General features: G+C 40.7%; 1 protein-coding gene across 2 annotated transcripts; it reads left to right on the top strand.

Annotated features, from left to right (window-relative positions):
• Positions 1-113: 113 nt before the first annotated feature.
• Positions 114-10,939, top strand: apbb1 (amyloid beta (A4) precursor protein-binding, family B, member 1 (Fe65)). 2 transcript variants are annotated; one of them, XM_069668449.1, is made up of 14 exons: positions 114-223; positions 898-1,551; positions 2,732-2,937; positions 3,021-3,077; positions 3,508-3,587; positions 3,694-3,760; positions 4,147-4,293; positions 4,680-4,807; positions 5,519-5,633; positions 5,753-5,834; positions 5,926-6,006; positions 7,280-7,395; positions 7,832-8,008; positions 8,247-10,939. In XM_069668449.1, the coding sequence occupies exons 2-14, from the start codon at positions 915-917 to the stop codon at positions 8,400-8,402; spliced, it is 2,049 nt and encodes a 682-aa protein (XP_069524550.1). In that variant the 5' UTR covers positions 114-223; positions 898-914; the 3' UTR covers positions 8,403-10,939. The 2 variants fall into 2 exon arrangements, with proteins under 2 accessions (XP_069524550.1, XP_069524549.1); XM_069668448.1 differs by having other exon boundaries at positions 893-1,551.
• The last annotated feature ends 205 nt before the right edge of the window (positions 10,940-11,144 follow it).

The raw sequence follows: 11,144 nt of genomic DNA, 5'->3' as shown, positions 1-11,144 counted from the left end.
ATTGTATTTCAAGAAGTACCTTTGCTGTTTTTAGTTTGCCTGAGAGGCAGCAGTGGGCTCTGCCTGTGACGTTAATCCGTGACGCAGGTTCGCCTCCATCACTAGACGAGCCCACTGACAGAAAACACCACCTAGAAACGAAGCAGCCCTCACGATTCATGGAAACATGTAGTTAGCCGGCAGATCTCCGTATATTTCGTCAACAAGGGGTTCGGTGGAGCTGGTAAGTTACAATACATTTTATTCGCTTGATAAATCACTGCCAACGCACTCGCACTCGCTTGTCTGTTTGGAACCGCTAGCTAGCTAGAAGTGGAGCTAACATTAGCCTAGCCAAGACGACGGCGGTGATGATGGCGGATGGATCCGTTATTTCTAGCTGCGGCGATGTCAGCCGACTAATATCCTTGTATTTAGTTCGCAGTCCGCTTTTAGAACTGGAATTAATTGAACAGGCAGCTTATTTAATCTAAAATGACGCACTAAGCTGCTGACTTGCTCGGTATTGGGCTCAACATCAAAAGAGAAAAAGGCCGTGTTGGCAAATGCAAGATGAATTTGTTGAAGTAAGTTTCACATTCGTCCGATCAATCCAACAGTGAAAGTTACCGCATTAATGGCCAACCCGGAATAGACGTACATGAAACCGACTTCATTCTTTGGTTTGAAATGTTGCCACTAGCTTTGTGATTAATTTAACTTACCCATTTTTGCACAGAATTGGCATACTTGACGTTAACGCTATACGTTAAATTACTAGCCAGCAGTTACAATACATTTTGGTGAGCTCTGATGCGAAACCCTCGACAGAGTCACTCCATTAGTAATCGCTAAGATGCTAGGTAGCATGCTATCGATAATGCTAATACATCTCAACCCCTCTCTCTGCCAGAGCAGTTACATGGGAAGTTACCATGGGTGGCCATGATGATGAAGACATGTCATATGTAGTGAATAAACAAAAACAAGATGAAGAGCTGAAGAACAAGCTGAACGACAGCAGCCACTGGGGCGAGCAGGAATCCACTGGCAACAATGCCAAGTGGGTGAAAGAAGGCCAGAACCAGCTGCGGAAAGTAGCCGAGAACCATCAGGACCAGGACCACAACTGCAATATCAGTCAGAATGGGAACAAGGAGGACTTCCCTCATCAGACCACCACTCAGGAAGAACAACAGGGAAACGAGGAGCAGACCAAGTCTCCTAAAATAGCATTGAGCCCTGGCCTCAATCAGGAGGAATCAAAGAACATCCTTAATGAGCCACTACTCATCGACACTCTGGAGTCCACAGAAGAGAAAGATAAAGAGCGAGAAGAAGATGGCAAAGAGAAGGAAAAGCAATCAGATGAAGATGAAGAGACACCAGGTGATACCAGAGAAGTCACAGAAGATCAGAGTAAAGTGGAGTCTCAGAGGGAGGGCAGCGTTGTGGGGAGAAACGCATGCCTCCTGTTCTCCAACATGAATGGGACACCAAATGAGGAAGAGTCCAGCTGGCCTCCACTGTCCCAGGACAACACAGCTGACAGCTCTCCAAATGGCAACAGAGGTAATTATAAGTAAATAGAGTTGGAGTTTAGGTCAAACATTTATGGTAATATAAACATTAGAGGTGACTATAACATCAGTTGAACAGAAAATTAATGCATCAAAAGGGAAACACGATGCACAAAACAATTAAAATTACAGATGAAGAATACATGGGGTAAACTTCAGTATTCACTTTCTGAAACAAAAGAGGAAATCCTTGTGTACTGAACATTGAGCAGATTAATTGCCAACTGGATAAAAGACCAACATTTTAATTTCAGTCGCCCTGTTTAGCATTTATGAGCAGTATATAAGTATTTTAATAAAATGTTTATAACACACTTTAATGTAGTTTTTAGCAGATATTTGTGTTAAATGTGGATATCTATAAACCCTCCTGTAAGTACTGTAAGTGGTGCATCAAAAGATATGGAGTTATAATAATAATAATGATAATAAATCTGTAATGTTTTGTTACTAATACATAGTTATTATATTGATATTGGAATGGAGTGACACTTAAATTTCAGTTCTCTGTTTTGAGTGCAGTGTTGATCTGGTTGAACATTTTGATCAGTGATCAATGGCAGTGCAATGTCATTTTGTCAGTATAAGCATTTAGTAGTATAGTAGAATGAACTATGTTAATAGTAGTGTATAGTAGTAGTATAGTTATAATGTTATCAGTATAAAGTAATGTTGTGTGAGTCACCTGGCTTGTTAATGACATAATCTCTTCATACCAATAATGATGAGGTGAAGCAGCTTTACAAACAACACCTGATGGTTTGTCAAGTGTGGTTTTAAAGAGTTAGAAACGATGAAGTTCATCTGCAACAATGTTCTTAAAACCATTTTAATTCCTTATGAGTAATTTGATCAAAGGAAAACGCAACACTTATAGAATAATTAGAGGCAACTCAAGAAAACTGTAGTTATTGATACGTTTCAAAAGAAGATATACTGGCTATGCTGAATCATTGTCCATGTGTTTACATTCCAGCTTTCATTTTATAACTTTATAACTATTAAGAATCAGACGTTTGTATCCTGTCAGCATAAACAGACATTTCAGAGATAATTTGTCTTGACCTTGTTTGTTCTTGTCTCTCCTCACATGTTCAGTGATTTATTTCATTTTCAATTTGACTTTAAAAATGTCCCTTTCCCACGTTTCTCCTTTGCTCTCTGCCTTTCAGAGTCCTTTTGGGATTCCAGCGCTTTCGAGACCGACACAGACCTGCCTTCAGGATGGATGAGGGTGCGAGATACATCTGGCACATACTACTGGCACATCCCCACAGGCACCACCCAGTGGGAGCCTCCTTCCCCCCTGGGTAAAGTGGGCGACTCCATGATGTCCTCTACAATGTCCCTGGAGACGACACCCTGTGAGGAGCCTGAGGTGAGGTGTAATGCACATTTTGCCCAAATAGATGCACCGACATTAGACTCTGTAGACACTAATGTTTGTGTTAAATTTGACAGGAATCCTGGGCTCAGCTTTCTAGCACAGATGAAGGAGCTGGTGAAGAACTATGGAAGGTAAGTCATGGAAATAATGTAATTGATTGTACTTGAAAAAAAAACTAGTTTCTTATATTAAGGCGACAACAAATAGTCTTTTTTAGCATATTAACTCAGCTCATATTCAAAACTATAAAAAGGACATCTCTAATTACCAATACCATCAGACCATTGGTGCAGTATCTCAGGTACGAGTCCAACTTATTGGCAAATGTTTCGGGTGTTGCTCAACTTGACTAAAAGATGTGAATCCTTGTGTAACTGTCACATTATCCCGGATCGTAGGATTCCTAGGATAACATGACATGACAGTTTATGTTCACTGAGTGGTGAATTCTCTCTTTCTCTTAAGGCCAATTTTTAACAAGTAACTGTTATCTTTCATTTAACATCTTCCAACTGTTATAAATCGAAGTCTCATTGCTAACTGTTTTTTCTTTAACCTCAGGAGGAGGCAGAGGTTGCATCTGATCAAAGTCTGAAGGAGTTTGAAGGGGCAACTCTACGCTATGCATCCATCAACCTGAAGTATGCGCTGTTACAGCTTTTTCGCTTGTTATTATTCAGCACACTATCACCTGTTCCTGTTCTTCCTTTGGCTTATCTTGATCTCCTTTTCTATTTGTGATTGTAGCTACAATTGCTCCCAGTCTGAGGACGAAGAGAAGCTCGCTCCACTCTGCACAGATTTAGAAACTAAGGTAATCATTGTTTCATGTTGAATTTCTCCTATCTGTTCAGAGTAATTAAGGAGACAGTCATTGCTTACAAGACAGAAGACAGGCCCATGCACGCTGCAGGGAGGCTAACAATAGAAAGGGTGGTTCAAAGCTAACTAATTGCTTCTTTCCTGTAACTAGAAAAAGGCTTCAGCATATTCATAAATATGTGCAGCAGACATTTATGAACGTTTTGGGCAAGTTGAGAAGCAAGGCCAAATAATGCCTGTTAAATTTGCATATTTATAGTTGTACCCCTGCAAGCATTTCCTTTCAGTTATAGAGTAATTAACACAAAAGAGGGGAAATAAGTAGCATTAACTCTTAATCCAGATTTGTGCTAATGTGCTGCATATTTGTCCTGTCAGTGTTTTGCAGTGCGTTCCCTGGGCTGGGTAGAGATGTCTGAGGAGGACATGGCGCCCGGGAAGAGCAGCGTGGCTGTCAACAACTGCATCAGGCAGCTCTCTTATCACAAACACAACCTCCATGACACCGCCGGTATCTGGGGAGAGGTGAGGGGCGCAGACACAAGTACAAGTACTTATGTTTGGGTACTTGCCGATACCGAGTACAGATATGAGTACTTAATAATAGCATTACAGTTCTCATAATGACTTTAAAAACATGTTTAATTTTCATCAGATGTTCCTCACTTTTTTACTGTAACAAGGTAAATAGACTTAATGATGCAACTGCAACTGTTGCTGACATTTTAACACTCAACTTTGCTTCTCCGCCTACCTGGTATTCGGGTGCGGTACTCGTCCTAGATTCAGGTGTACGAGTACTTCAGCTTCCTATACTGGTATCGGTGGATCCCTAATTTTTGCTCATTTTTGTTTTTTACTTCAATATGCAACATATTTTTTAAGCTCATAGTTACTGTTTGTGGTGACAGGGTAAGGACATGCTGATGATCCTGGAGAATGACACCATGAACTTGATCGACCCCCTGGGCCAGACTCTGCTTCATGCTCAGCCGATCGGCAGCATCCGTGTTTGGGGTGTTGGAAGAGACAACGGCAGGTCAGTCTTCACAGTGCATGGTCATAGACAAGGACATGATTTGTTTATATGACTTCTTAGATGCTTTAAACTGAGATTTTTTAAATTACATCCAAAGTTCTTTAGTTTTGGTTTTAGTCATAGGATCTCACACTCCTAATTTTGTGATAACTCTACCATGGGTAACAAAACATCTGTGACTTTAGCTTCAAACTGTTCTGAAAATGTCCTATTATAGCTGCATAATGGCAAATTTAACTACATTTGAGTCTGCAGTTAGTGGTTAATTCCTCTAAAATAGTGCGCCCTCTTCCTGTAGTCATGACTCATCCATGACTCACAGGTTTGGCATTCCTTAAAGAATCTGTAATGGCAGGCACAATGAGCTTCTTTTGTTTGCTCTTTTTGTTGTACGCTGCTGCCCTCTGCTGGACTGTTAAGAACATTGCAGACAGAGATAACCCTGATTTTTTTCCCCTCTGTGTTCTAACAATCATGTTTTTTCTTTCATGCTGCATTTTCCACGGTGAACAGGGAAAGGTATACATTGATAATTACTTTCCTAAAAGTTTTATACAGTATTTGTCTTGTGCTGTTGTTACTTGTGTTTGTGTGCGTGTTTATTTATACATACTGGAGGCATATATCTGCTCATGAAGGTGACTCACACTTTATGGTGTTTTAATGATTCAGTGTGTGAATGTGACCTTTTCCGTTTGATTTCTCCTGCAGGGATTTTGCTTATGTGGCTCGAGACAACCTGACTCAGGTGCTGAAGTGTCATGTTTTCCGTTGCGACTCACCTGCGAAGAACATAGCCACCAGCTTGCATGAGATGTGTTCAAAGGTCAGCCAATAGTGGAGTTAATTTTGCATCATTATGAATTCAATGCAGTTTCTTTGTTCACAATCAACCTCGGATTTCTTGCATGGAATTTTTATTTTATTTCTTTTATTTGTCTTTAGATTATGATGGAGAGAAAGAACAAGCCAGGGGTGAGCAGGCTCAACTCTGACCCATGTAACCCCGGGCTCCTCCCTGTTGAAGGTAAAACAAAGAACATTTGTGACCTAACAAATATATCCTCGTAATTCAAAGAGTGGAAAAAGCTCACGTTGTTATCCTCCTTTCTTAACAGAGTTTCCTGCTCCGAAAAACGAACTCTTCCAGCACTTCCATGTTTATTACCTTGGTTGTGAGGCTGTGGCTAAGCCAACTGGTAAGAAAACACATCAAATGTATACACTCACTGGCAAATTTAACAGGTACACCTTGCTAGTACCGGGTTGGACCCCCTTTTGCCTTCAGAGCTGCCTTAATTCTTCATGGCATAGATTCAACAAGGTGCTGGAAACATTCCTCAGAGGTTTTGGTCCACATGTTCATGATAGCATCACGCAGATGCTGCAGATTTGTCGGCTGCACATCCATGATGTGAATCTCCCATTCCACCAAATCCTAAAGTTGCTCTATTGGATTGAGATCTGGTGACTGTGGAGGCTGTTTGAGTTCAGTGAACTTATTGTCATGTTCAAGAAACCAGTTTGAGATGATTTGAGCTTTGTGACATGGCATGTTATCCTGCTGAAAGTAGCCATTAGAAGATGGGTACACTGTGGTCGTAAAGGGGTAGACATGGTTAGCAGCATCACTCAGGTAGGCTGTAGCGTTTAAATGATGCTTAATTGGTACTAAGGGGCCAAAGTGTGCTAAGAAAATATCTCCCTCACCTTTACACCACAACCAGCAGCCTGAACCGTTGATACAAGGCAGGATGGATCCCTGCTTTCATGTTGTTTACGCCAAATTCTGACCCTACCATCTGAATGTTGCATCAGAAATTGAGACTCATCAGATCGGGCAACGCTTTTTCAATTTTCTATTGTCCACTTTTGGTGAGCCTGTGCAAATTGTAGCCTCCGTTTCCTGTTCTCAGCTGACAGGAGTGGCTCCCGGTGTGGTCTTCTGCTGCTGTAGCCAATCTGCTTCAAGGTTCGACCTGTTATTTGAGTTACTGTTACCTTTCTATCAGCTCAAACCAGTCTGGACCTTCTCCTCTGACCACCATCAACAAGGCATTTTGCCCAGAGAACTGCTGCTCACTGGGTATTTTCTCTTTTTCGGACCACTCTCTGTAACCCCTAGAGATGGTTGTGTGTGAAAATCCCAGTAGAGCTGCAGTTTCTGAAATACTCATCCGCCCATCTGGCACCAACAACCATGCCCTGTTGAAATTCACTTAAGTCACCTTTCTTCCCTATTCTGGTGCTTTCATTTGAACTTCAGCAGATAGTCTTGACCATGTCTACGTGCTGCCATGTGATTGGCTGATTAGATATTTGCATTAACGAGCAGTTGAACAGGTGTACCTAATAAAGTGGCCGGTAAGTGTATATCAAGTAAAAAGCTGCTGTTTGTGCCTGTACTTTTTGAGTCCCAATTATATTTTTTGGATGTATTTAATCTTTAATTCTTCTGTGCCCTGTTCTCAGGTATGGAAATAATCAATGATGCGCTAGAGGCAGCGGTCACCGGCAAAGATAAGAGTGAATGGATTCCTGTCTCTGTGAATGTCGCACCCGCCACCCTCACTATACTTTCAAAACAGGTAAACCATGAGCGGAGCATGACATGAGCTGTGTCCCAATCCAGGAGCTGCAGCCTTCGAAGGCAGTATTTGAAGACCGATTGTGTCACAGAAGCCCGTGGAAGGCTGTCCCATTCTAAGGCTCCTTTAGATCGAATAGTTAGAGATACACGTTTAAGAAAATGAAAGGGCCCTTGAAACAAATTTTCTTTAAAATAATAGGTTAACTTAATCGACGTTAGCTAGTTAACCCGCTAGCTGAATGGAGCATCCTCCGTGCACCGCTTCCTTCGACGGCTGCAGCCCTGGATTGTGACACAGCTATGGTCTCTTTTCTGATATGACTTTTCCTGTGTTTTTTGTAAATGTAACATTGAACATTTTAAACTGAAACCGTAACATATAAATATGCTACAAAGTATTTAAGTCGCTGTTGTTTTTATGTCTCTAATCTCAGAATGAGGAGGTGCTGTCAGAGTGCAGGGTGCGTTTCCTCTCCTTCATGGGTGTGGGAAAGGACGTCCACACCTTTGCTTTCATCATGGCGGAGGGCCCCCGCGACTTCACCTGTCACATGTTTTGGTGCGAACCCAACGCTGCCAGCCTGAGTGAGGCCGTACAGGCTGCCTGCATGGTGAGTTTGCATACATACAAGCTGTGCAGGGATGTGGAGATGAAACGGAGATGCAAATTTTAAAGGAAGACGGAGAGAAATGTGTTTTAGTTCTGTCAAGACTTAACTTTGTTGTTTTGAAAGTTCAAAGCAAATGTGGAACAAATGTGAATCAAAGTTGTTTACTTGCACGAGGCAGTGTTTTGAGTTTAGTGGAGTGTCTGTAATACATAATTTATGTTGTGTTTGCTTTTTATAGCTCCGCTACCAGAAATGTTTGGATGCTCGCCCCCCCAGCCTGGCCTCCTGCCTGCCCACCCCTCCTGCCGACTCCGTGGCTCGACGGGTCAAGAAGGGGGTGCAGAGTCTGCTGGGCAGCTTTAAGAGCTACAGGTCAGGCTCTCAATCCCCCTGAGTTGGAGCGAAGATGATCCACAGTCCATTAAACACAAAGTCCATCACCACAGTCTCACTCCTCCTACTCCTCCTCTCATCTTTCTGCCACAGTTTCGCCTTACGACCTTTTTCACCTGTCTAGTCACTAGTCTAGTGTGTGGAGTAGTTTGTGAGAAAATGTGTGTCTGAAAAGATTTCATTCACTCCCTGTTTTTGGCTTTTACTTTATACAATTTGAAACACCCATCTCCAGACAGATGAACCCCTGGCATCTATTCTTTTTCTTTGCTGGGATTCTTTCTGTGAGTCGTAACTATTTTTGTGTTTTAACAGAAACAATTATATGAATGTTGGACATGGATGTAATATATTTTACATGCAGACGTTAGAATTTGCTTGAAAAAGAAGTTGCTAGATTTTCTCACAGAAATGTCCTCCATCCCTCTCTCTCTCCTCGGTGCAATTATCATCTGTTACACTCCTCTTTTTCTACTGTTTAAAAGAAGGTACCGTAACACAGACGATGTCAGTTGGTGTTGCGTATCCTAATCTTGTTTTCTAAAACATCAGCGCACCTCTCTCTGCCACCTTAGCTTGTGATACAAACGCTGTAGGCGTCTCTGTAGTGTGCCACGTAGTTCTATGTCCCCGACCCTCCTCAACAATGTATTTTAGTCTTCCAAAGAAGTGTATGGTCATCTGTCACATAGTGAGCAACCACTGATCTGAGTGTAGTGTGTTTCTCATACATTCTGCATGAACATTTGCAAGTTCAGTGCTAGTGTGCAATAATCAGATGTTCCTGTATGGTGTGGTGACAAGCGATTATTTGTTCACTTTAATGAGAGCGTCTGGCTGGACTGAGTGCGAGGCTAATGGAACAACAGAGCCATCTTTAAAATTATTATCTTGTCATATAAATGATAGTAATAAAAAATACAAACTCTGGGTTTTCACACAGCCGTGTACCACCAACAACTACTGAATAGTACTGTAGAAACTCACAACAAGCTGCATGTTTTGATAGCTAAGAGTTCTCGCTGCTTGCAGCAGTTTAGTGCTTAAGATCCATCAATGTATCCTGTAAATTTTCTCCGTGTTACTGTACGGTAAGAGGAGGCTGGAGTTGATGTGTTGTTTCGTGTTTCATAGGCATGTCACTCTAGTTAGTGTCAGTGTTTATCATAAGCTAGCAGTAGAACGTTAGACTTCCTGTCGGTTCCTTCAAACTGAAAATATGAGAGCAGGTAAATGTTTGTGTATATGACAAACCTACGAGATTCATTTTTCCAGTGGTTTACTTTTTTGTTTTGTTTTCCTTGGCCGCATTTTGACGCGTGTGGGCCGCTCCAGTTAATGTATTTTTTATTGTTTCCACACACTACAATGTACACAACTAAGATGATTTTCACACTAGCTTGTTAGATTTACTTTTTATAAAGACCACACTAAATAGACAAGTTGTATTTTATCTTTATGTGTCTGTCAGTGATCAATACTGTATGTAGCACAATAGTAATAGTCATCTCTAATGTTAAAGATGCAGTTTGTAAGACTTTGTGCTAATGCTGACCTCTGCAGGGCGTTTGTTTGGCCACGTTGTCTGAGACACTGATAGCTAATGCTAGGCATCTTATGGTTAACTATACATAGACATGAAATCTTCTTACAAATGAAATTATTTTAGAGTGATTATATCAATTAATTCATAACAACAAAACTTGTGGAAAATGTGTGTAGAGATGCCTAACAAATACAACTTTTGATTTTCAAAAAACACATCTGAAACATTTCTTTTTGGGTAACATTGTGAGCATTGTTTGTGTTAAACAAGTGACTCTAACTGGTGCGTAATGATACATATCTTGTCTAAAATACAGCCATTTTTAATTCTAATTAAGTTTAATTTTCCTGCTGTCAGCATCAAATTATTAACTTTTTTTTAAACTTTCTAGATCTTTGGTTTTAACACTAATTTTTAATATTTTTTCTATTTGGCAAAACGCTAAATTAGAATTATCCTCAAAAATATTTAATACATAGTGTAAAACTTTTGTGGCTATAGCCTCAAAATATGTAATCAATGTTTGAATTGAAATGATTCCCATGCGACTGTAGAGAGATGTGACAGCGAGACAGATTTTCAACTATAAAGCTGTCATGGCGTCTCTTCTGTCGTCTGACCTCACTGAGCGACCTTGTCATTTAAAAAAGCAGAGCACTGCTCTGTGATGACTGGCCTTTCTTAAACTTTTAACCTTTTAGAAGTAATCACTAAAACTCTTACCAACTGCTTCTTTATATATATATATATGTAAGGTATAACACTTATGAAAAGTAGACAACATTGACTCATATTACTGCCTCGTCACTTCATGTGTCACTTGTTGGAAATATTCAGCTTCTTGTTAAGAGTTTGCCGTGTCCGGTCGGTGGCAACACTAAAGCCAGATGAGTTAAAGAACATTAGCAGATTAATTTATTTCTGTTTATGTAAATTAGGTGTATAAAATGTATGTATATAAAAGTCACTGCACAATAAATGTGAACATATCATACCTGTTTATCTTGTGCTCTTTTAATATCCTGGTTGTGTGAAGAGATTGGCTTCCAAAGGGCAGATCTGGTTAGCCTGAAAATGTCCTCTTTGGTTTCTCCTTGTGGACATTTATTCGTTTTCTATTAGTGGTTTTTATCGGTCATCCCCAGCTTTTCCATTAAAATGTAAAAGAAGCCACACACAACCTGTCTGGCCTGTTTG

The sequence above is a fragment of the Semicossyphus pulcher genome, unplaced genomic scaffold (genome assembly GCF_022749685.1).
Source record: "Semicossyphus pulcher isolate SPU_LCO1_2020_fin unplaced genomic scaffold, fSemPul1.0.p SCAF_19, whole genome shotgun sequence".
Taxonomy (NCBI): domain Eukaryota; kingdom Metazoa; phylum Chordata; class Actinopteri; order Labriformes; family Labridae; genus Semicossyphus; species Semicossyphus pulcher.
Note: the sequence above shows the minus strand (reverse complement) of the source record. Positions and strands in the feature narration are given on the sequence as shown.

Coding starts and splice junctions, on each gene's coding strand:
- apbb1 (XM_069668449.1), top strand. CDS start 915: ATGGGTGGCCATGATGATGAAGACATGTCATATGTAGTGAATAAACAA. Junction 5,835..5,925: donor CGGGCTCCTCCCTGTTGAAG/GTAAAACAAAGA, acceptor CTTTCTTAACAG/AGTTTCCTGCTCCGAAAAAC. Junction 8,009..8,246: donor CCGTACAGGCTGCCTGCATG/GTGAGTTTGCAT, acceptor TGCTTTTTATAG/CTCCGCTACCAGAAATGTTT.